The sequence below is a fragment of the Triticum urartu genome, chromosome 3 (genome assembly GCF_003073215.2).
Source record: "Triticum urartu cultivar G1812 chromosome 3, Tu2.1, whole genome shotgun sequence".
In the NCBI taxonomy this organism is placed as follows: domain Eukaryota; kingdom Viridiplantae; phylum Streptophyta; class Magnoliopsida; order Poales; family Poaceae; genus Triticum; species Triticum urartu.
The window spans coordinates 3912474-3937758 of NC_053024.1; the positions used below are offsets into that span (position 1 = coordinate 3912474).

Sequence of the window (25285 nt, forward strand, 5' to 3'; positions counted from 1 at the left end):
AGTAATTAAACGTGAATAAATGCGAAATGCGAGCGAGCGCGCCCGCGTGTGCGCGTGTGTGTACACTTGCATCTTTAGTCATCCCAATCAATGGAACCATGAGAGGCCCCCTTATAAGCAGGTAAAACTCTTGCTCCCTTAGCGATGTGGGACTAAACTCCCACATGGCTGTCCACCCCCTTGACTTCTCTCCAAATCTGAAATTAATTTGGGCCCAATCTCTGTATAAAGCCCATTAATTCCAACATTCCATACCCGACGAACATGAGCATGTGTGTCTCCGGATGAGGGTCACCATGTTTGTAAGGAGGATCTAGCTCGTAGATGTCCTCTCCAAGGTCACTGAAATCAGCTCTGACAGGGAAACTTCCTAGGAGCGGGGTGCCTGAATCAACACTAGTAGAAAAAGGGTCAAACGTGAAGCACATTAGTGTCGGTTTGATTTTGGCCCGGTACTAATGATATCATTAGTGCCGGTTCGAACGGATTTGCATTAATGCCGGTTCGTGTTGAACCTTTAGTACCGGTTCGTGGCACGAACCGGTACTAAAGGTGATCGTAGGGCCCCGGCCTGACGCCAGCCTGCCACCACCCCTTTAGTACCGGTTCGTGGCACGAACCGGTACTAAAGGGGTCTGACCTAAAGTATCGGTTTGTGACACAAACCGGCACTATAGGGCAATTTTCAAACTCTACCCCCCCCCCCCCGTGTGTCGCCATTTCAGTTCTGAAAAAATCAAAAGAAAATGATAAAAACTTCAAAAAATAAAATCCTTCGAGAGGTAGTTATATTACTACATCTACTAGTTAGGAAAATTTAAAAACTACAATTTGGACATGTTTTGCAAAAAGTGTAGGAAAAATGTAAAACGGCTATAACTTTTGCATACGATGTCGGAAAAAAACGTATAATATATCAAAAAATTCAGCATGAAAATCCGCATCCGGTGGAGACCGCCTACGGCCTGTTTGGAATTTTTTAGAATCCTCAAATTCCAAAAGGAAAAAAGATATGGTCAAATTTCAGTTTGTTTAAAAAAATTTGGTTAAATCTGGTCAAACTACTTATTCAAGAAGTATTAATGTTACTACATAATTATTCAAGAATATTAGTGTTACTAAAAAATTATTTCAGTTTTTTGAATTTTGGTCAAATATGGTCAAACTATGGTCAAACTTATTCAAGAAATATTAGCGTTACTAAATAATTACTGTTTTTTAGAATAATAGTTTCAAACTCAAACGGTGAAATGTGTGACTTCATGCTCAAGCTAAACTCTTGAGGGTTAATAGGATTGACATCTTACTATTGTCAGGAAAACAATAAGTGCAGACTCGGAAACGAAGGAGAATAGAACCCGAAAGTTAAGCGTGCTCGGGCTGGACTAGTGAGAGGGATGGGTGACCGGTCGGGAAGTTAGATGATTTGGAATGAGTGATCCACACTTGAGCAGTTAAGAGAGGTGATTAGAGACTAAATCATCAAATAATTCAAAAAAATTAAAAATCAATTACGAACCGGCGCTAAAATTCCGTTTTCTACTAGTGCAAGCACGGCGAAGACCTGATATGCATCCATACGTCGGTGACACTCGTAGCCGGAAATCTTCTCTAGCTTCCTCCTGCCGTTGAAGTATGCAAGGACACCTTTATCCCTGAGCAGGTTGAGGGATGTGATCACTTTATGTTTGTCTTGGCCAAACGGAAGTAGGTCAAGTCAAGCAGATGTGCCTTCTTCCGGGACTCCACAACGTGCGCGATCGCGTTCAAGACACAGCTCTCGTCAACTTGCCACCGGACATGTACGGGGAGCGCAACAGTTATACACCTATAGTCCTTTCCTTGCTACAAACATGATCAACAAGAGCAAGCATCAAGCGGAATCGCTTTAAAACGCTAGGTGTGTGTGAGTAGCAATAATCTGGGGGACAAACTCACATTGTGAAACCTAAGAGCCAGAGCATCATCATATCCATGTGCCCACGCCCACACCCACGACCTCGATTGTTCATGCTGCGATAAAAACAAGAGCGTCAGAAGTTGAGAAGCGCAATCATCTGCGATAAAGTCAGGTCATCAGTTGAGAAGTGCAAAACGTGGCACGTACTACAACTGGGACACACACACACACACGCACGCACACAGTTCAGAAGTTGTTTCTACTACTTGTGTTTACACCTAACAGATCTTTCCCTAACCAGGAACCTGGCTTGCAATTATATAAGTTGGCATCGAAAAACAAGAGCGGCTCAATAGTTTGCGAAAAAAGAAAGAAAGAAAACCAGTGATCCGGTTGCTGTACGGAAAATTTTGACCGGAAACGATCGCATGGTGGACTAGCGATCCGAACCTGGCGTCGCGGCCAGGAATCACAGCAGCGTCCTAGGCATCCAGGCAGCAGACAAGAATCACGGCGCCGTAGAGCTGCCATGGATGGACCGGAAGGAATGGCGTGGAGCAGAGGAAGAAGAAGACGGTTTGTAGCTCCGGAGGGCAGGGATGGCGGACAATAGCGGGCTGCTCGGTCGTCGGGCGATGGCGGGCGGCGATGTTACAGGTGCAGCCCGCGAGTTGTGAAAAACCAAACCCAACCCAACGGGGAAAAGAGCTACGTACGTACTACAAGAAGCATCCATCCAACGGTTTATTCCTCATCCAATGGCTGGGCGTGACGAGGAGAGCGGAGAGAGAAGGGCAGACACTGTTGAGTCTGACGGCTGGAAAGAAAGCGAATCCGCACTTCCGACGGGGGATGGCGCACTGGCAGCAAGCCATTCGCTTTTTTCTCACTGATGACTATGACACTCGACGGTGGCATGCTAGCTCTAGCCGCGGTGCGTGGAAGCTAGCTAGCTCCGCCCGCCCAAGGAGCAACAGCGGAGGCAACAGTCGCCGCCCGCCCGAGAGCACCGGCAAGGAGCCAAGCGTGGCCAGTGGAGGAGCGGACACCAGCCATGATATGAATTGTGCCGTGGAGATCCAATCCTGCTACGGGGTAGAGATGGCCGAGGACGACATCAACTAATAGACTTCACGTCTGGGTCCAAAAAAAGTTCCATGCCAGGATCAAAGCAAGCCCCAAGATGCTGACGTGCTACAACCGCACTCTAATTTGCTCTCATATCGCTATGCATTTCAAATGAACAAGGCAGGACCTAGGCGGACATTTAGGGGATGCGGTTGGATAGCCGGCTACCGTATCCATATCCATATGGGGATGGATCATTTCTTAGCCTTATCTTCATAGCTAGTTATTCCTAAAAACATGGTGACACATATTGTGCTAAGATATCATCTCTTGTCTTATCTTAAATAAGACAACACAAGCCTTTTTCTAAAGAGTTCTCTCTTCTTCACCTCATCATTTATCCTACATGGCACTCCTAAGATAGCACCATTGTACATGCCCTTAGCAGCAAAACCGGGCTTTAACTTAGTCAGAGAAGTCAAAGAGTAAGTCTTTCTAGTAGTGGTTAATTACAACGTTCTTTTTTATCAATTGTACGGGTGCCGAAAAGTACACGCGGTACCTCGACACAGTCAACCGGACCGGCCCACCACCATAGTGAAACAGTGAAAAATAAAAAAAATACCAATCTATTGGGCCAGCCCAGCAGCGTAATACACTGAAAAATGGCAAAAATACCAATCAACTGGGCCGGCCCAGCAGCGTAGTGAGTTACTGGAAAATCGCCAAAATTACTGCATGTCGCGGTAATCGAACATAGGACTACCCGTTCTCAGGCAAACGAGCCGAAGCACACGATGGAGCTAGCTTTCATGACAACTGAGCAGCCGTGGAGTTCTAAGAACTATGCAAAGCGGCATGTTTGAATGCATTTTTTTAACGCAAACATTTATTCAAAATTATGATAAAATTTTGAAAAATGCAAACTATTTGTTGAAAAACTAGAAAATCATTAAAACAATTGAACACATTTTGAAATTCTGAACGACTTTGGTAAATGAGAACCAAATTTGGAATTATGAACAAATTTTCAAAGAGAGACCAAATTTGGAACTCTACTTTTTGAAAATGCTATTTTTTGGAAAACATGAATAATATTTGAAAAAAGAAAACCTTTTGGAATTATAAAAAATTAAAAAACAAGAAGAAAAAAATTTAAATTCTAAAATTTTTTGCAAAATTGAAAATTTTTTTAAAACAGGAACAAATTTTGAAAATCTGAATGTATTTTGAAAACACGAATAGTTTTGTTCGTCGTTAGCACAAAAAATGTAGGCACCCCGGTTATATTAGCACAAAAAATTATTTGTCATTTTTTTAGGGATTCATTCATCATTTTCATCACAAAAAACATGTTCGTCTTTTTGTGATTTTGCAAAAATATTTCCTTCTCTTTCCTTTCAGTTTTTGTTCTCAATCAAAGAAGTTGTATTGAGGCCCATCTGCTACATTTTCAGTTTTCGTCCACGACTCCACGCGATCTGCTACATTGTTTTTTGAAAACATGAATAATCTTTGATAAAAAGAACAGCTTTCGAAATTCTGAACAAATTTTGAAAAACGAGAAGCAAAAATTGATATTCTAAACCATTTTGGAAAATTGAAAAGTTTTGAAAACATGAACAAATTTTGAAACTCTGAACATTTTTTCTAAACGAGAACAAAAAATTTGGAACTACTAATATTTTTCAAAAAGCATCAACAAATTTGGAAATCCTTTTTTAAGAATAGTTTTTAAAACGTAGACAAACTTTGAAAATTTCAATTTTTTATAAATGAACAAGTTTTTAAAGATGATAAACATATTTTTGTATTTTGTGATTTAAAAACAAAAAAGACTAAAAAAGTAACATAAAAGGGTAAAAAGAAAAAAACTGATTCATGAACCTTCTAGATGGTCCCCAAATCATAAAACCCGGCATCAAACCATCTAGAAGGTTCACAAAACCGGGATGCAGAGACAATGAATAGATTAAAATGAGTTGTCCCATGTTCACTCGTATCGATTGGGTCTTTGTGAAACAATGCCTTTTTGATGCAGTAAGCGTCAAATAGGGTTTTTCCTACATCAGGGGAGTAGCATCAACTTTTCTTTTGAGGGGTAAACCAAGCTTTATTCATCAAAGACCACATGGTGATTCCTTGCATTCTCCAAATATTCAAACTCTAGTATGAAATGTTCAACATTAAACATTAAAATGAACTAGATAATTAAACTGTAATACGATAGAACATCACAGTCCTCCTCCTCACTTCTACACTAGACCATCACGGGGAACCTGCCTTCGTACACGCAAGGTACCCGTAGAAGTCGTCATCGTCCGAGTCGATGTCATCCCAATCTTCCCTCTGAAGTTGGTCGAACAACTCATTGACCTCGGCGTTGATCTTGCGAGCATGCTCCTTGTCCCCCTTCTTTCCAAGCTCCTTGTGCTTCAAAGCGTAAAATGAAAGCTTTGTCTCCATGAGGTCCGTATTGGTAAAGGTTTCACCATTAACGCTCGCCGTTTCAGTAATAGGAAGAGGACAATTCCTATGACTAGGACGACAAGCGTTGATGATGAAAAGTGCTTATACAAATAGTGTATGTCTTTCAAATAATATTTATGTACTTCTAAGAGATGCATATACTTCCTCTGTAAACTAATATAAGAGCGTTTAGATCACTAAAGTAGTTGCAACAAATTCTTCTTGGGGCTGGCCCATGCCCGGGAGCGCTTTGCCCTACTGGCAACTCGACGAGCAGACAGGCAGACCCAAGAACAATGCTCGTGTTCCTCGTTATCTTACGTGCTTGGAAGAAAAATCGGCTGCCCGAAAGCAAAAACTAGCTGCTCCAGCTGCTGCTACCAGCCCCAGTTTTCTCTTTTTTTTTCTATTCATCAAATTTAAAATATTATTGAAAATAAATCGGCTATTAGATTTTAGCAGATTTTAAAAATATATTATCCAAAAATATTCATAAAATTGTTATTAATTTTTAAAATAGTTTAAAATATTTTTAAAAATCAGGAACTTTTAAATATATTCTTAGTTAGGTAAAATATTCATTATTTTTTAGAAAATCATGAAAAATACTAAACTTTAAAAATATATAACTTATAAATAAAGTAAAAGGTAGTATTTCTTTTGAAAAAATGAATAGAAGTTGAGACCCAGATGGCTTTGTTTTTCGTTCTGAAGGAACAAATGAGTTCTCTCTATCTCAGTTTTTTTCTTCTTTGATGAAGAAACAGAGTAGGAGCTCTGTTCCCATCCCATAGCTGTGAAAAGTGCGGCTAGAGGTAATGAAGCTCTGGGTTCAGTGTTTTGTGTTTCAAAAAGTATGCTGGAAATCATGGCTGGTGGCAGTGAGGTTGGGGGTAGGCTGTAGACATGCTCTTGCATAAAGCTTAGGTTCAATCAAAACTTTGTTGAGTTTGGAAGTTTGAAAAGTCGGTCCGCCACGAAATTTCAAAAACTCGGTCGCCACTGAATGCACGAGTCCATTTTCAATTGGCACGGACTGCACGCTCACATGCTCACCTAGTTTTGAGATTCAGCGTTTCACTCTGCAGCTTGGTACGATAAAACTCGCTTGCTTCCTGATGGGTGAAAAGCTTTCTCCTGGCAAACAATCCCAACACACAAACACAGTAAACAGACATTTCAACCACATATGTAGTTTACTGATCCTAGAGGGGACAGAGATAGCACTTTCAGTACTTAACATCCAGACATGTTCTTCTTCATTTTGACAGTCCTTAACCTTTGATGTACAAGATCCTAACAAGGGGATGCATATTTACGAACTATAATGGTTTTCAACATTAAGGCACACACCCTCATTTCATTCCATGAAATGTACTGTATAACACAAGGTTTAACATGCAGACTTCAGGTGGCCAATCCAACGATAACCACGAAAAACTCCTCTTACAGTAGCATGCTCCCCAGATGCGAGACGGAGCCAAGTCTCGCAATTGGCGAGACATAGCTACAATGCCAAGGTCATCTTAAGACAAAACATTATACAGTAGCACACTAAACATAATCTGGTCACAGACGACGCATTAAAAACAATGACTGTTGCATTTAACTGACCAAGGCTACATATCTTGAACCGAAAAACTGACGGTCAACACGACATAACAGGAGACCTATACCAGCATCAACAAATGGTGATAACCACTTCAATAGAATCCTTCTCCTACGACCAAAAAGACGCTACAGGTAACAGGTTAACAGAACAAACAACATCCTTCTTCTGACCATACATATTTACAAACACACATCTTTTTCGGCGCGGCCTAAGGCTGACCGAGGTGGCCCTAACATGCTTTGCTTTGCTGTATTTACCGGGTATGTCATCTATCCAGCGCCCAGCTGATTTATTATTATTCTTCTTGTCACTATCGAAGCAAGAGCAAGGCGGTCACAACCCCAGCAGCATCTCCTGATCTGGATACAATGTCTGCAAGGCGCATGCCAAAAAAGAAATCAATGCCTTGTTATACAAAATCATGCAATTTTGTCTGGGATAGCACTTTCTTGAGCTGAAAAAAAAACTAACTTTATAACAATCTCCCAAACCTTTCTCCGTATAAAGGGAGTGCAATTTAGGAAAGAGATACTATCAAGAATAGACAGCACAATGAGATAAAGTGATGAAGGGATCAGAACATAGCAGAATTACCAATGTTTTTTTTGCCTATGGCCCTCTTAAGGCTTGGATAGAAATAAATGAAAGCGCTGCACTTTTGCATCATATTTTTTGGAGGTCGGCGACTTGTCGGCCACATTTCCACCGGGTGAAAGCCTCCTCCTCTTTCTCAACCGAAACAAGAAATCTTCGGTGTCAAGGACATAGGAGACCTGCATATATGGCATTGTAAGATATACTATAATATCCAGGGAGAACTGAAAGCATGGAATTCCGAATTAAATAAAGATGCAGTACCTTAGAGGTCTTGCAGGATATCTTGCATTCAAGACCATTAGCAACTTTGATACCATCCATGGCCTTCAACGAATCTGAAGGCTCGCCGTCATTTGAATGTTTCCGCTTGTTCCTGGAAGAACATCGTGAGATAATGGATTAGAACAGGAGAGAAGTAATCAGGAGCTTCAATCTAGTTGTGGGGCGTAGAGGTCGGGGATACCTTCCAAGGAAGACACCTTCAGGCAGCATCGTGCCTGACGAATTTGACAGATACTCGCTGAAAAGATAAGAGGCAAAATTTGGCTCAATGGATACCGCAGTCACCTCAGGCTTCTCATGACCATATTCCATCAGCTGAATAGACACCCTCATTGGACTTGAGCACTGTAATTTGGGAGAAAATTAAATTTATCATTCCAGGACAATTAATTACCAAATTTGCAGTGCAAGCAAACCAGTTCATTTGCAACAGAAACTGAACAGCTTTTTCTTTATCTATAGTTAACCATGGTACTATGCAGAGTAGAATGAGGCTTACACATTCGAATCGATACATGCTCTCATCATGGAGCAGGACACGGGCGTTTTCATGATAGACCAGATCAAAGAACCTCCCAGGGGATCTTGACTTCTCATACATATAAAGCTGGAGAAGCTTGCTGTCCATTTCATCTGTCGCTATAGCTTGAAGCTGATGCCAGGGAAGAACAAGAATGAATGTTGCAGCAGCCAACCCAGAGCGAAATAATAAAAACAGGGGACGGCTCACTCAACTTACCTGCTTCACAACTTTGTATATCAGTTTATCCAAAGTAAAGAGAACGTATGACTGGGTCCCAATAATAGCACGGCAGTCATCCTCAAATTTGGTATTATCAGAAGTGCCATCAAGCAAGTTGTAGAGTGCCTTTATGAACCTTCATTAAAATGACAGACCAATTACGGTCATATAGATGGACAGGGTATGGTATAAGCAACTGAACAATTCGAAAAAAGCAATATTACCTTGCATATAGGTCAGGGGGGTTTGTATCCTTGGAGGTTCTCCATTTCTTTTCAGCACTCGAAGAGTTTGTCTTTGCTGAAAGCAGTCGTTCGTACAGCATCTGCAATTGATAAGTTAGTTTAGCAAAGGAGAGCACACGCAAACACATAGGGTCAACAACACTTCTTGCAAAGCTCACCTGGTGCAGCCTGAACAAGATGTAAAATGAATCATTCCCATAAAATACATGTGACGATCTATCTTCCCGACCATGTAAAGATGTGGGAACATGCTTGGCCAGTGGTTTAGCCGAGTACAGAAAGCGTTCGGATGAAGGCAATGATATTCCGAGTAATGACATTCCTCCTTCAACGTCATGGGTCTCAGTTGTCCCCTCTGCCTCACCCTCACTTTCTGCCTTCGGATCCTGATCATGATCCATATCTTCTTCCTCATCATGATCTTCGGGAGAACCGTGCTCGCCATCACCAGATTCACTTCCTGATGCATCTTCACCGGCCTCAGAAGCATTCTCACTGTCCTCGGTAGACCTTTGAGTGCTTTCCTCATCATCAGCATCGTTCTCGCCGGCTGCCTCGGCATGAGGCTCCACTTGACCAGGTCTAACCTTGAATGTTCTGCTTGTAGAACCTTCCTTTGTTTTAGATGCGCCATCTTCGAAAGGCACAAAATTGTCCTCTTCAAAATCTCCATTAGGCGATAATTCACCTTCTTCTCGTTCAACTTTCGATGTATTGTGGGACGCAGCAGCTTCATTAAATAGGCGCCCTTTGTTACCCTCGCTGGTAGCCCCACCATTTAAAGATGATCCTGACTTGCCAGTCTCTCCACCCTATTGCCAAAGAAACATATGAGCATGGTGTTGAATGAATATATGGGTAAAAAAGATTAATCTGCACTTTGCCTTTGATGAACGGATACAACTCAACACAAGCACAAACATTCCAAGCATCGCTATTAACAGAGCAGAAGACAGATAAAATGGGCGGGCAAAAAAAGGCAGCAAAAGACACCAACAAAAAGGAAAAAAAGGAAGATAGACAAGAATGGGAAAACAACCCTTATAAAAAGAAAAAGAAAAAGCATGCCAGCCCTGGCATGAGCAGCCATACGACCTCCAGCACACGAACTGGCGGTAATACTTCATTGGAAGTCCTGGCGTAGTTAACAAAGGTGGGGAGTAAATTGAGCTCACAAGACGTTATATACCTCAGTAGATGGTAATACTTCATGGCCAGCCCTGGCACCGGCAGCCATACTAACTCCAGCATGTGAACTTTTAGATGCATTCACTCCTGGCAGGCAAGACAAATCATTAGAACTGGCAAAAATAGACCTAATCAAGTTACAAATTATAACAAATAAGAAAGTATCCAACTATCAGAAATGCAAACCTGGCGTGGTTTCAGAGTTTCCCTTCATATGGCTATGTTGTCCTGCTGATCTCTCGGTAGGCATGTTCTGGGTGCTTACTGCAGATACTTCATTTAGTGCAGCATTTGATGCTTCCTCATCTCTACGAGCAGTTCGATCTGCATCATGGGAACCATTTTGGGAGTCTGCTGCAACTCCTTTCGCTAACCTAGACAATCTAGCCACAGCTGATGGTGCTTGTTCCTGTTGCATGCTTTCATCACCATGGCCTTGCTGGGCAGCAACTCCATCAGGAGAAGCATTGCTTTCCCCCACATTTGCAATACCAGATTTTGTGATGCCATTCTTGGGTTTAGTTAGATCTGCATCCACGGCGCCGTGGGATCGAGACGGAATGCCCAAAATAGGCTCCAGAAAAGTTGTCCAAATCCTCATCACTTTGTCCAGTTGGTCCGAGCCACAGACTTCTCCACACGAGTACTTCACGATCTTATAAAGATCGTCGTGGATATTTGCATCTACATACTCAAATGACATGTTGGGAACTATAGGCCGCCTATTTCCAGCAGCAATAGCAATGAGGACATCGTCTTCCTTTCTTTTCTTCTCATTAATTTCTTTAATCTCGGTCAATAGAGCTGCACAGGCAACAAAACAGAATCAAGTAAAATTAGGCAACCAGGCAAGGCTGGAACCATAAGAAAAATTTGCATGTATATATAAAAGGTTTACATACATTTTGTGCTGAGATTCTTCGAGTCTTGCTGCTTGAAATAGAAACTGCGATGATCAAGTGACTTGTGGTAATTTTTGGCATAAATGTCAGCCCAAACCTTGTTGAAATCTGATCGACACCTTGACCATTCCTCCTGCTTTTGTTTTAGCCTAGATAAGATAACTGGCAGCGCAACACTAGCATTTCTTCGAAGAACGTCCATCACATCCAGACCATGGTCACCATATAACCGTTCAATGCACCTTAGATTCAAAGCTGCAAGGCAGTGGTTAATAAGCCAAAACAACTAGTCAAGCTCCATTCAGTTCAAGTATCACCAAACAGTATCAACATATGCTGAACACAAGTGTACTTACGAGTTAAGTGCTCATCGATGCGTATTGGGCTTTCTGGTTTTACTGAGTTATCTTGCATTTTTTCTATCAACTCCTCGACGCGCTTAGTTGCTGCATTAACTGACTCCAACAGCATATCCAACTCGAACCTGGAAACATTCAGATCAATTTGTAGCCAGCATCAATAGATGATCCAACAAACAGAGCAGTTTACATGGGATAATACATACCTGTCATCTTCGCATCTAAATAAACTTTCTTCATACTGATTCTTGCGCATGTGCTTAAACGAATAGTCTTCACTCCCTGATGTCACTGACACCCAGTGATCATTAAGAACCGTGGCACCAAGATCAGTCTTGTTGCCTGCCGGAGGCATTGGGTACTGAAAACAGGATTAAACCAAATGTTAGTTAGATGAAACAAAAAATGAAACCAAATGTTATATGAAACACAGCATGAAAAAGAACAGCGGAAGCAACACTATCTTACATTTTTAGGTAGAAGCCGGTAACTTGGAGTGCATCGCTGACAATTTGAGAGATCAAGCTCTGATATTGGTTTGCATAGATACTTCTCTTTGACAATCGAGGGTTTCTGGCTAGGACCTTCCTTTGGATGCAGCCTTTCCCGTTCCTTTTCTCTTTCCTTGTCCCGGTCTCTGTTCCTATCCTCCCTCTCATGCTCCTTATCCCTTTCTTTATCCTCTGTTTTAATTAGCCTTCCAGGTTGCTCTTCAATCCAGATAATTAGTGTTAACAAGAAAATTCAAAATGATTTAGAAAAAGGGATACAACGTTTGAAGCAAATAGCACATACTTTTACTGAAGACTCCAGCCAGAAATCCATCTGCAGAGTGGGAAAAAAACAGACAGAATTAAATGAAATTCAGAAGCAGTGATGTAAATCCTGCAAGATGGTCATCAATATACACTAATTAGGTATGCAATTTACCTATATTTTCACAATGTTCCAAGAATTCATTAAATCCATCCATAAGATCTGGGTAGTGTTGTAGTATATCGCTCACCTGTAAAATCAGTGAGGACATGCATGAGTCACTTATAACTAATTAAGACCAAACAGATAAGGGAAAGATCCTTGAGCATACTTAGTGAAGCAACTGAAGCTTAAATATTGAATAAAAGCATAAGTCCAACAGAAACCCACCAAGTTCTTCAGTTCACTTCTCGTAATAATTTCCTGGCTGTAGATGTGAAGGCATTTCAAGAACTCCTGGTAAGCATCATATTCCAGCTTCTCCTTGACTTTTTCGCAGAAATGGAACTCCTGTGTGTATCCACCTAATGTTGCAAGGAAAATTTGTGGATGTAAGTAATATGCAAGTGGAAAGCACACAAAAGTTTTCTCCAGGTATAAAAACGATACTGACTGTATTCAGCCATTGTTTCTGAGTATCTAACATAGACACCAGAAGACTACACTGAAACAGAGTTATACAACAGGCTTATTCAACAAATGGTGTATCTGTAAGGGCACACATTTTAAGGTCATGCAGCATTGCACTTTAGTGATCATATGAACAGTGATGTAAAGCAACAAACTGCCATACTGGCCAGAAATATTATCTACTTACTAATTCAGAGAAACTTACTCTTTAACGCGTCCTTGTTATCATACGATGAGGCAGAGGCACTATTAATTCCATGAATCTCAGGGTGGCCTCCTTGGTGTGCCTCAGCACCTGCAAGGTTTGCGCTTGGAAAAGGTTTGCGCTTACGCTGGCCAACATCCACCTCTTTGCTGTCTTGTTCAACATCCTTCTCATCTCTATCATAATCTCTTCTATCTCTTTCTGCCTTGCGTTCCTTGTTCTTCTCCCGTTGTCTTTGGCGATCATGGTCCACGTCAGGACGATCGACACTGGCGTCACGGTCGGTATGAGACGGAAAAGCCCTAGGCTGAGGAATGAGACATAAGATGACAGATCAGGCAACTTTATACAATAATTACCTCATGGTTGCAATATCAATGCAGAAAACATGTCTAATGTGATAAAACATATGATTAGTATCGTGTTGACCTCAGCTCAGCCCGATCACATCAACGGAAAACATTAAAATTACTTGGATTCCAATATTTAGTTAACAGACATAGAACTGGCTGATGAATACACCAAATATCATGCAAATTTAAGAAGAATTTGTTAAGCATCTAAGCATTTTCACCTATATGAAAGCCGTGTGTGCACGACGTGAAATGTATTTCACTCATTAGAAAATGGAAAGCAAGAACAGCCATACCCCAAAATTCTAGGAAATATTATAATTAAGATACATATCAGGCGCCTTTCGTCGCTATTTTCTGCCAGCTATTTAGCCAGTCACTAATGAAGCTTACAAAACAACCCTCATGTGATTTATACCTTTTCAATGTGACCCCTACTAGCAGGGGGCATTAGAGCTTCCCGCTTAACTAAGCCGCCTCTTGGAGCGGCCCCTGCTTGCGGAGACACCGAGGTATCAGGCAAGAAGTGCTGGAATTCTTCGAGCAAGTCTTTGTGGTTGCTGAACAGCACAGCAACCTGCCAAAAAAAAACGTGTTAAACTCTAGACTGTAATGAAAGAAGAGTAATGAGTTAAAATGAAATACACCAAAAAGGAAATGAAATGGGCACCTCATGGTAAACATCTTGGATGGACTTGTTATCCTTGCGGTACATGTTGAGGATGTCCAGGAAAGACTTGTAGACATGCTCGTCGCGCTGGAACCGACTCTGTTGTACAAGGGGAGGCCGTCACATGACGGATCGGTGCATACATACATCGCAGCTTCACATGATGACGGTTGAGCCTATGTGTTTTATACCTTAATCTTGTTCACGAAGTTGATAGCCTCCGCGAAATCCACAGGCTTCTTCTCATCCTGCTGCAGCCTGATTGCAAAGCCCTTGGGCAAGAAGGTGTTGAATCCCAGGATCAGCTCGGGGTACCCGTTGAAGAGGGTCTTCACGCGGATAATCACCCCGTTGGTGTCGATCCTGCGGCCGAAAATCAGAGCATTTCAGACAACTAGAAACATCGGTATGCCGACCCAGGGGGGGGAATTATTATGTGAAACATAAGTATGGATCCGGCTGGGAAAAGGGAGCAGCAGACCACCTCTCGCTCTTGAAGTCGCGCATGACCTCGAGGAACTCCTCGTACTTGGCGCGGTTGTCCTGGAACTTGTCCTTGACGGCCTTGAGGTAGACGAGGGCGTCGTTGGTCGTCAGCTTCTGGCCGGCGGCGGCAGCCGCGGCAGCAGTGGCGGCCCCAGACCCGCCGGAGGGCTGCGTCGGCACGGCGGCCACGGCCTGGGGCGGCGGCGCCGGCACCAGGGCCGACCCCGACCCCGCCGGAGGCATGGGCTGCGGCGGCGACCTGCACGAGAGAGGCCAAACCGTCAGATCGCCGGGTCAGAACCGTGCGGAGACTCCGCCGTCCCCCCAAAACACCATTTTTGGGCGGCGCGGGGTTGGAATTGGGACGAAGGAGCGCGAATTCGGGACCGAAACCAGAACCAGCCCCGAATTCGTCCCCGTCGGCGAGGATTATTTCGGTTTCGCCCCGCCGGCGACCCCGTCAAGCACGAAACCCACCTCCCTATTTCCGCGAAAAAAGCTCGAAACCGTAGTGGATAAGAGGAACAGGGGAAAGAAAAAACCGAACCCCCTCGGACCCGACGGCCGGGGAGGCGAGTCGGCGGGCGAGCGGTGGTACTCACGGATCGGATCGAGCGACGGCGGCGCTGCTGGTGGTGATGCGCTTGCTGGGCTGCGACCCGGCGGCGGCGAGCGCGTCCTCCCTGGAGCGCTTCATCAGGCCACCATGCACCGGCCTCCTCCTCCTCCTCTCCTTGACCGAAGCAAACCACCGGCGATTCCTCCCGAACGCGGCCGCCGGCGCCGATCCTCCGCCCGGGCCGCCCTGAACACCGGATCTGCCCGCTGCCGCGAGCACAAGAAGTTCCCCGGAGGCGCACGCGGCACGAGAGAAGGCGAGCCGGACGGCGAGCGCAAAGGCAATCGCTTGGAGGGTGGGGGGAGGAGAGGGGCGAGGCAGCGGGGTGAGATGGAAGAGAAGAGGAGCGAAGCGAGACGAGGCCGGGGGACGAAGAAGGACGCCTTAAGAACGGCGTAAACCTACCGGGCGCGCGCGGGGGCCGTCGGATCGGGGATAAGGCCCGCACGGACGGCCCCGATCGGCCCAGGGGACGGTGACCTCACCGGGCTCGCCTCTGCTTCCTTTGCGTCGTGTGGGTAACGCACGCCACGCACGGCACACGGGCTACGTGCTGTGGTGTGGGTGGGGTGGTTTTTTGGATTTGGATTTCGAATTCGGGTGAATTCATGCCTCGGCCGGCTCATCCAAAAGTCCGCACACATGCCTTCTTCGGTTGTGCCGAGGAGGGTCGATAATGGCGGGACGAGTTTAATGTTATTTCGGTTGTGGTATCGTAACCGAAATGAAGCATCGGGCGCGCGCGGCGGCGGCGCCCCTCGGATGGGGCAAGTGAGGGTGAGGGTAAGAGATTAAAAAGGACTAAACTCAAGATAAGTAAGGTAGATTAAAAAGGATTAGGCAACAAACCAAATAAAATCGAGCAAAATCCAAACTAGATCGGGCTCCTGGTGCACGCGACGACAAACCTTCTTAAACACCGCTGTCGCTGCCGCCGCCGATCTCCCCTGGGCCTCCTCCGGCGCTGGATCTGCCCACCGTTGCTGCTGCCGCCGATCTCCCCTAGGCCTCCTCCGGCGCTGGATCTACCGCCGCCGCCCCCGATCTCCCCTGGGCCTCCTCCGGCGCTGGATCTGCCCACCGCTGCCGCTGCCTCCGATCTCCCCCAGGCCTTCTCCGGCGCTGGATCCACCGCCGCCGCCGCCCCCGATCTCCCCTGGGCCTCCTCCGACGCTGGATCTACCGCCACCACCGCCAATCTCCCCCGGACCTTCTCCGACGCTGGATCTGCCCGCAGCCACCGCCGCCTATCTCCCCCGGGCCTCCTCCGACGCTGGATCTGCACACCGCCGCCGCCGATCTCCCCGGGGCCTTCTTCGGCGTTGGATCTGCCCGCCACCGCCGCGGTCGATCTCCCTGGAGCCTCCTTCGGCGCTGGATCTGCCCGCTGCCACAAGCACGCGCACTCCCGGAAACAGCCTCTCCTCTCCAAGGCACAAGACGCGGCACGAGGCGGTTTAGTGCGGTTTTAATTATCACATAATAGTAACTGAACTGATGTGTCTGGGCCAATCCGCTCACACGACACGCCCCCCACGCAGCATACGTGTCGTAAAAGCTATTTATCGCCCATCAAGAGTGTCATTATGGCAATGACTAGAAGAGACGGTTTGTGGGTCGCGCAGCCCATGAGGCGGCTATTTTTCATTCTTTCACCGCAAGCTTGCTTCGAGTGAGCTGGTCTGGTGTTTTTGCACCGATTTACTATGTGTTTTTATTTTCGTTTCCTTTTTCGTTTTATGCTGTTCTATGTTATGTAAGTTTTTCTTTTCATTTCTTCATTATATTTTTCCTTTTCCATTTTTATTCTTTTCCTTGTTCCTTTTTATGCTCATCATGTCCAAAATGTGCACACTCTTTAAAAAAATCCATGTATTATACAAAGGTTCATTGTGTACAAGCAGTATACAAGAAGGTTAGGTCGCAAGTAATCTCGTGATAAGGTAGATTAAAAAGGATTAGGAAACAAACCAAATAAAATTGAGCGAAATCTAAACTAAATCGGGCTCCTGGTGCACGTGATGGCAAACATCCTTAAACACCGTCACTGCCACCGCCGATCCTCCCCTTAAACATCATCCTCCGATGCCAGATGTGCCCGCTGCCACAAGCACGCACACTCCATGGAACAACCTCTCCTCACCGGAGCACGAGATGCGGCGCGAGGGAGAGGCAGTCGCTTGGAGGAGTTGGAGAGTGGGGAAAGAGACGATATGGGAAACCTATACCTGACCTAAACAAAGGACTCTTCTGATGTGCATGGACTTGCGCGCATAAGAGCGTACAAAAGGTAGGATATGTTTAATGCGATCCCAATTATCGCATAATAGTAACTGAAATGACGTGTCCAGGCTAATCCGCTCACAAGACACGCCCCATGGACTACACGGGTCGCAAAAGGTATTTCTCGCCTATCACGAGCATACATTATGGCATGACTACATGAGCCGGTTCGTGGGCCACAGCCCATGAGGCACTTATTTTTCATTATTTCCACACAAGCTTGCTTCGAGTGAGTTGGTCGGGTGTTTTCTAACCGGTTTGGTGTGTGTTTTTATTGTTGTTCCCTTTTTGGCCTTTTGTTGTTTTATGTTATGTAAGTTTTTCTTTTCATTTTGTCATTGCATTTTTGTTTTCCCGTTTTTATCATTTTCTTTGTTCCTTTTTCTGCTAATCGTGTACAAAATGTTTAGTCTTTTTCAAAAAAAAGCTTGTCATGCAGTATACAAAGTTTCATTGTGTACACCAGTATATAAGATGGTTAGGTTGTAAGTAATCTCCAGATAAGGTAGATTGAAAAACAATCAGGAAACAAACCAAAAAAACTCGAGCAAAATCCAAACTGAATCGGGCTCCTGGTGCACGTCACGGCGGTCAATACGAGCGATCATGGTTGTAATGCTGCTCGTACTGACTCTTTATCTTTGGTTCAACTTTAACAGAGCGTTTGACATCCTATGGTACGAGGGGGCTATAAAGTTTGAGTTAAATAGCACACCAGTCGCAAACTTGGAGCACATGCTGCGCTCTCTTTGCGTGCCTGCGCTGTAAACGACATTGCAATACACAACCCCAAGCCCTGATCGACCCAAAAGCATGACCCGATCCCTATTCAACGCTTCAGAGCATCTTCAACATACCCTTTAAAACACACAAAACTGTAAAATAACCGCCAGATTACAGTTTTAGACGGTAAAAACGATCTGAATAGAATCCATAAACGACTCCAACCCGTAAACTTTTTTAAGGGACGCGGAAAACATCCCGGCCTAACCCGTGAAAATAAGGATTTTGAAGGCAGCCCGAGGGTGCCCTCTATACGCCAAAGACCGTTGACGGAAATCTAACTGCCATAGTAACCTTCATGAATCGCACCCCGTCCACCCGTCCCCGGCCGTTGCACCCACCGGCCGTCCGCCCGACGGAGGAGCTAGCTAGGTTCGCCGAATCGATCGATTCAGCTAGCTAGCTCCTTGATTGATTCGTGCTAGCTCCTTGATTGATTCGGCTTCGTGCGCTGTATTTGATCGTTGGCGGCTTCGTATTTGGTCGCTTTGAGCTAGCTGGACGACGGCTTTGTATTTGGCCGCTTCGTGGGTTGTCCGCTCGTTTCGGAGGAGCGAGCTAATTGATCGTGGACACGAGCGAAAGAAAGAAGAAGACGTGGGAAAAAATATATACGAATATTCGATTTTACAGTTTAAGTTCAAGGGTTTGTTCGGCCGCGGCTCAAACCAACTCTTAAAATGCGTTTTTCGTGAACTGAGTTCCGCGGTTTGAGGGGTCTGCTAGAGATGCTTCCAGGCGGCGATTACAGTGCAAACTGTAAACCAGCGCACACTCCCTTCTCCACTTGGCCCTCGACTCATTTAATTATTTTTCTTGTTTGACGTTGTTGCAATTTTCTGGAAACGACCCAGCCGATTCTATGCCCAGTCAGAGCTAACTGGTTTTGGGAAGCTTCTGATCGGTTTTTGTTTTCCTTTTCCCTGGTTTTCTGAATGGTTTATTCAGTTTTTAATTTCTGTTTTCCCTTTTCTCAAATCCATGATTTCTTTTCAAAATTAGAAAAAACTAAATTTATGATTTTTTTCTTAAATCCATGAAGTTTCTTTAAATTCATGAACTTTTTTTTTCAAAACTGATGATCTTGTTTTAAGTACAATATCTTTTTCCAAAATTTGCGAACGTTTTTTGAATCAACGATTTTTTTCAAATTCGTGATGTTTTTTTCAAAATCATGACTTTATTTTTCCAAAATCCACGAACATTTTTCAAATTCGTGATGTTTTCCCAAAATCGATGAATTTTTTTAACACGAGATTTTTTTGTTAATATCTGTGAACTTTTCTTTCAAAATTCTGAACTTTTTCAAATTCATGATTTTTTCGAAAGTCGGTGAACTTTTATTAAACCTGATATTTCTTGTCAAAATCCGTGAACTTTTCTTTCATAATTATGAACTTTTTTCAAATTCATGATTTTTTTCCAAAATCGATGAACTTTTATTAAACACAAGACTTTTTGTCAAAATCTGTGAACTTTTCTTTCAAGATTCCGAGCTTTTTCTAGAATTCTTGTTTTTTTGCTAAGTCCATGAACTTTTTTCAAATTCATGATTTTTTTGCGAAAATCAATGAACTTTCTTTAAACACGAGATTTTTGTCAAAATCCATGAAAACTTTTCTTTCAAAATTCCGAGCTTTTTTTAGAATTTTTTATTTTTTAAAATCCATGATCTTTTTTCAAATTCGTGTTTTTTTGGCCAGAATCGATGAACTTCTTTTAAACACGAGATTTTTTTGTCAAAATCTGTTAACATTTTTAGAATTCGTGATTTTTTTTCAAAGCCCATGAATTTGTTTGCCAAAATCTATGAACTTTTTAAACAGGAGATTTGTTGTCAAAATCGATGAACTTTTCTTTCAAAATTGTGAACTTTTGTAGAATTCGTGTTTTGTTTTCAAAATCGATGAACTTTTGTCAAATTGCTGAACATTGTTTGCCAAAATCAATGAACTTTTTTCGAAATCCATGAATCTTTTTCAAAATTCCCAACCTTTTTTAGAATTCATGAGCTTTTTTGAATTTGCAAACTTTCTTTTGAATCCATTGTAAACTTTTATAAGACATTATACGTCACCAAACAGGAAGTAGTTTCGATCTTCTGGAAACGTTTGTCTGCACAGTTCACGAGGCATTTGTGCCACAGTCTGATCCATCCTATGGCCGCAACAGCAGCTAGAGAGAGTTCAACCGCGAGACGCAGTATCATCACACACATATATGCAGATAAAAATAATAAGCAAGCCAAGTTCGACCCAGCATTGGAGAGCATAACTGGGTGTTGCAAAGACCTGACCTGCAGGTCTGTGACCAAATTTCTTTCTTCCCAGTGCCTACCTGATACTGCGTAGCACAATAAACCCTGAATTTCCTCCCATCCCATCCAATGATGATGTTCTTTGCTTGTTCTAACTATATATACACCAGCCACACACACACACACGACCATGTGTCAATTAATTACATTATTGGTTGACGGGATTGATAAACCTAGCGGCCAGCCGACGAGCAACATGCCCTGCAACTCTAGTGGCCGAATGGAATCGGACTCGAATCACGCAGCCCTCATCTTCTCGCCGAGCGTCTGCTGGACGAGCCACAGCACCGGGTTCCCCAGCGCCGGGATCAGGCTCATTGCGACCAGCGGGACGGCGGCGCACGCGAAAACCCACGGCCAGAGGTTGCTGTTCGCCGCGGCGTGCTTCGTGGGCATCGGGGGCCTGAACTTCTCGAGCCCTTCGTGCAGGTCCGGGTGGTCGCGGAACAGCAGCTGCAGCTGCACAGCAAAACATGTGTGCATCGTTCAATCGGTGATTTCAGAGATTGGTTCAAAAAGGGGGTACAATGGCACTCGTAGTTTCATACTGTTTGGTAGGCCTCCAGCTGGGACAGCTCCGTCCTGCCCAGGATGTCGAACAGCGACAGGTACAGCATGTAGTTGCGAGCCTGAAACAGAAGACACTTGATCAAGGTTTTCGATTGCGGATTTCGCTTCGCTTGTATGTTGGAAGAGAATATAAACAGAGTACGTAGCAGTGTTAGATGGAGGGTATAAGGTTCCTTTTGTTAAGAGGAAGAATAAACAGTATGAGATTCTGATGCAGACAAGAGGTTTGATCCAGAGAGACCCAGAGTGTATTGACCGTAAGTTGGCTAACAATAGTCTGGTTCTTTTATTTTCAAAACAGTCTAGAATCACCAAAAGAGCTTGTACTAACACTATCCCTTATGATAGTACCAGAAGTTTGTGACTGCACTAACCCATGGCCTTGCATCCTTAACTCCCCCCTCCCTCCCATTATTTGCTGTATATTCTAGCTCTACGCAACTCACCTGGAAACAGTTAAGCAAAAGCAGAGAGTTCTACACTTCTACTAGTCCGAACCAGTGTTACATGGAGGGTATCTGGTTCCTTTTGTTAATAGAATATAAACGGTATGAGATTCTGATGCAGATAAGATGTTTGGTTCGGACAGACCCAGAGAATACTGACCGTAAGTTCACTAAGTTGGCTAAGAATGGTCTAGTTCTTCCCTAAATTTTTTACGAAGAATAGTGTGCTTCTTTTTCTTTTCAAAACTGTCTAGAATCACCAAAAGAGTGTGTAATAATATTCCTGATGACAGTGCCAAAGGTTTGTGACTGAACTAACCCATGACCTGGCGTTCTTTATGCCCACCCTCCCAGTTTTTGCTGTATATTCTAGACCTATAGAACTCACCTGAAAACAGTTGAGCAACAGAAGAGAGTTCTGCACTTCTACTACTTGCTAAGTGTGGTCTGTTCATACTTGATAACTATACGAACTGAGGCATCCATCAGGGTCTCACAAGGGGGAGTTGTTCCAAGCATAAACAATATTTAACATACATCAAGAAATGAAACGAGGTGAAGTAGTGATGCAAGATTCACACTATAACCAGAAGGATATAAATCATGTAACAGCAGAAATAAATAAATAAATAAAGTGTTGGAACACAGGAACTCACCTTCACTTTCTTGACAAATCTGAGGGACTCTTCAAAGGTCAGCGGCTCCGATTTAGATGTCACAGCCCCAAAGAACAGCGTCGTTCTCGACTCTGCCGGAAACGCCTCATCTGCTCCAGGCATAGTAGCTCCGTTGCCTCTGTGATCCATAAGAAACACCAATTACCATGACTGCAGACACACACTTAGTACTACATAACAAGCAGTCTCAACTCTCAACTCTGAACTAGAGCCAACAAGTAGTGTATAGCTAGGCCCTGAACTGCATATATATATATATACAACCAACAGGAAAAAGGCAAAACAACGTCAACCACAAGAAACACTGTCGATTGTTCGGCCATCATTGTTCAAGTGAGTGATCACCAAAACCCACCAGATAAACTAGTGTAGGATTCCAGTAAGTACATGCCAACCGAAACGGCCACCAGACTAGTGTAGAATTTCAGTACGTGCCAACTGACAGGGGCACCAGACTGATTAGGATAAGCACCAACAGCATACGCTTGTTTTTTTCTTCCTTCATTGCGTACAGAGCACTCTGTCTGTCTAGTCTAGGATGAATTATTATTTTTGAACAGTTCACCTTCAGTTTTACCATGGATCGTCTGATTTGGGGATGAACCAATGGACTGAAAACTATACTCCAGCAGCCAAGAAAATATAGGTAAGTTTTGAGAGGGGGCAAACTATATTCTTCCTAATAGCGGACAGTGATTCCGCAAGTGACAGATTGATATCCAGCAGGAAACTCACAGGAACTAAATGAAAAACAGAGGACTAAACAGAGATGAGAGAGGACGAATTGCACCGATGAATGTTGAGGATCTCCGCATGCCGATGCCGCCACGGCCTCATCATACTGCCTCGGAACGAGGCGGCCCCGGGGAGGGGAGGGGAGGAAGCTGGGTGGGCAGGATTGGGGCACGAAAACGAGTGGATGGATTAAAATTAAGTAAACAGACCGCGGGCGCGGCCGAGGGGACCAATTCGATTCGAATGCGCGCGGCGGCCGGCATTTAGGCCGGGCGCGGCGGCCGGAAGAAGGGCGAGCTCCGGCCACGGCAAGAAAAGGATATGGATCGAGCCTCTGCGGATGAAATGGTACCGGTGTTGTGGGAGGGGAGGAGCGAGGGTCGCACGCACCTCTCGCCGGGCGGGCCGACTGGAGGCGGGATCGGGGTCCGGGGCCTCCTCCGGCCTGGGCTCCGTCTGCTCGCCGCCGCCGCCGCCGCAAGACGCAAGCTTGGAATATTCGGGCGGGGGGCGGTGGGGGGAGGGGAAAGGGAGGAGAGGAAGCGGTGGGGGTTCCCGTCGTCGGCCCGGCGCACATGGGTAAAGCGTTGGTGTGACGTTGACACGTGGGTCCAGGCGTGGCGCACCGACGGGGTGGCCCGCGTGTCAGTGAGAGCGATGGAAGGTTTCTGATGATTGCTTATCCGATGGGGTCAACGAGAAAGTGGGAACAGGTCAGGTGGGCCTGCTACGACGATGGGTGGTTATCTGGGCTCCTGAAAGCATCGTGGCTCAAGCGACAAATAGCCCAGGCGCCTGTTGCCATTTGTTTCCTGTCAGGCCCGTCTTGCGGGGCGCGCCTGGGCTCGTGAAGTGGGAAGCATTCGGAAAAATGCTGAATGTGTAAGAAAAAAAATTGTCGATCATATATTAAAAAAATATAAATTTTTTTTATCGTGTACATAAGATGCGATCGAGCATTTTTAAAAACAATGTTGAACAAGTTTTAAAAAAATGGAAATCGAGCGTTTGGGAAATGTTGAATGCGCATAGCAAAAATGTTGACCATGTATTAAAAAATGATGAATTCTTTTGACCATGTACAGAAGATTTTTAATCAAGCATTTGGAAAAAAATATTGAACAGGTATTTGAAAATTGTTAGTCAAGCATTTGGAAAATTTTGAACGTTTATAAAAAAATGTTGACCATTTGTTAAAAAAACTGATGATTTTTTTGACCGTGTATATAAATATGTTAATACATTATTTAAAAAATGTTGAACAGGTGTTTCAAAAATGTTAACCAAGCATTTCAAAATGTTGAATGTGTAAAGAAAAAATAATATTGAATGTGTTTTAAAAAACGGTTGGTATTTTTATTTGAAAAATGTTAATCAATCATTTAAAAAATGTATAGATAAAATATCAACCATGTATTAAAAATGTTAATCTTGTATTTGAAAAATGTGGACCATGTATTACAAAAAAAGTTTAATTTGTATTGGAAAAAAGTTGGATGTATATTAGAAACATGTTGTTGGTATGTACAAACAAAAGGTAAAATAATAACCAAAAGAACAAAGAAAATAAAAAAGTAAAATAAATAAAATAAACATGAAAATGAAAAAATGAAAAAATGAAGAAAAATAATAAAAGCAAAAAATACCGGCTCGATAAGCCTCAAGTAGGACGCGCCCCTACAACTTACGTTTTTTTAGAAGACCCTACAACGTACCAGGAGAGGGACCTGGGTGGAATGGCTAGCAGCACCAGTGATCAGCTTGGAGACCAGGGATCTATCCCTGCTTCTCCCATTTCCTCTCCTACTTTATAATCGCTATGAGCGCGCGAGTGGGCTAGGCCCAATAAGATACAGGAAGAGGGAAAACATTCCCCTCTCGTCTCGCTTAATGTGAGATATAGACGCTGCGCAATTTAGGTGTATTCGTCTCCTGCGTTTGAACCGGGTTTTTTCTTTATATTCCCTTTTTGAGCTTTCTACCTTTCTTTTTTTTTCCTTTTTTCTGTTTTGTTTATTTTATTTTTTATTTTTTCCTTCTTTTTATTTCTTATTTCTATTTTCCTTCTTTATTTACCGAACAACTTTCAAATTTATGAAATATGTTTTGAAATCTTGAACATATTTTTTGAAATCATGAAAATTTTCAAATTCGTGGACATCTTTTAAAAAACATTCCCTCAAAAAATAAGAATAATCACTTTTTTCTACAAAATGCTTATGTTTTCAAAAAATGTTGATGCATTTGAAAAGAGTGTTCATAAAAGTTTGTAAAAAGTATTCTATTTTAAAAAAATGTTCGGATTTTAAAAAAACTTGTTGGATAAGCAAAATAAAAACTTTGTTGTCTGAGTGGTTCAATTGTTCTCAGGGCAGCAAGAAGTGATGTGAT

General features: G+C 43.6%; 2 protein-coding genes across 4 annotated transcripts; both read right to left on the bottom strand.

The window, feature by feature from the left end:
* Window positions 1–7020: 7020 nt before the first annotated feature.
* On the bottom strand, window positions 7021–15442 carry LOC125542276 (paired amphipathic helix protein Sin3-like 3). The gene is made up of 23 exons (XM_048705238.1): window positions 15067–15442; window positions 14463–14723; window positions 14170–14341; window positions 13979–14077; window positions 13727–13885; window positions 12956–13262; window positions 12511–12644; window positions 12295–12370; window positions 12160–12189; window positions 11833–12074; window positions 11571–11725; window positions 11362–11489; window positions 11006–11260; window positions 10290–10907; window positions 10105–10190; window positions 9074–9727; window positions 8895–8995; window positions 8668–8806; window positions 8428–8580; window positions 8110–8273; window positions 7908–8019; window positions 7644–7822; window positions 7021–7421 (listed from the first exon to the last, which is right to left on the bottom strand). Exons 1-22 carry the CDS (start codon window positions 15159–15161, stop codon window positions 7670–7672), a joined length of 4293 nt encoding a protein of 1430 aa, XP_048561195.1. The 5' UTR covers window positions 15162–15442; the 3' UTR covers window positions 7021–7421; window positions 7644–7669.
* Window positions 15443–20424: 4982 nt separating this feature from the next.
* LOC125542277 lies at window positions 20425–23451 on the bottom strand. 3 transcript variants are annotated; one of them, XM_048705240.1, is made up of 4 exons: window positions 23285–23451; window positions 22139–22277; window positions 21015–21095; window positions 20425–20925 (listed from the first exon to the last, which is right to left on the bottom strand). In XM_048705240.1, the coding sequence occupies exons 2-4, from the start codon at window positions 22259–22261 to the stop codon at window positions 20704–20706; spliced, it is 426 nt and encodes a 141-aa protein (XP_048561197.1). In that variant the 5' UTR covers window positions 22262–22277; window positions 23285–23451; the 3' UTR covers window positions 20425–20703. The 3 variants fall into 3 exon arrangements, with proteins under 3 accessions (XP_048561197.1, XP_048561198.1, XP_048561196.1); XM_048705241.1 differs by having other exon boundaries at window positions 23247–23451; XM_048705239.1 differs by lacking the exon at window positions 23285–23451 and adding an exon at window positions 22950–23195.
* Between the last annotated feature and the right edge of the window lie 1834 nt (window positions 23452–25285).

Coding starts and splice junctions, on each gene's coding strand:
- LOC125542276 (XM_048705238.1), bottom strand. CDS start 15,161: ATGAAGCGCTCCAGGGAGGACGCGCTCGCCGCCGCCGGGTCGCAGCCC. Junction 14,342..14,462: donor CGCGACTTCAAGAGCGAGAG/GTGGTCTGCTGC, acceptor TTTCGGCCGCAG/GATCGACACCAACGGGGTGA. Junction 8,020..8,109: donor GAAGGTGTCTTCCTTGGAAG/GTATCCCCGACC, acceptor ATGTTCTTCCAG/GAACAAGCGGAAACATTCAA.
- LOC125542277 (XM_048705239.1), bottom strand. CDS start 22,999: ATGATGAGGCCGTGGCGGCATCGGCATGCGGAGATCCTCAACATTCAT. Junction 21,096..22,138: donor GATTTGTCAAGAAAGTGAAG/GTGAGTTCCTGT, acceptor CTTCTGTTTCAG/GCTCGCAACTACATGCTGTA. Junction 20,926..21,014: donor AGCTGGAGGCCTACCAAACA/GTATGAAACTAC, acceptor TTTGCTGTGCAG/CTGCAGCTGCTGTTCCGCGA.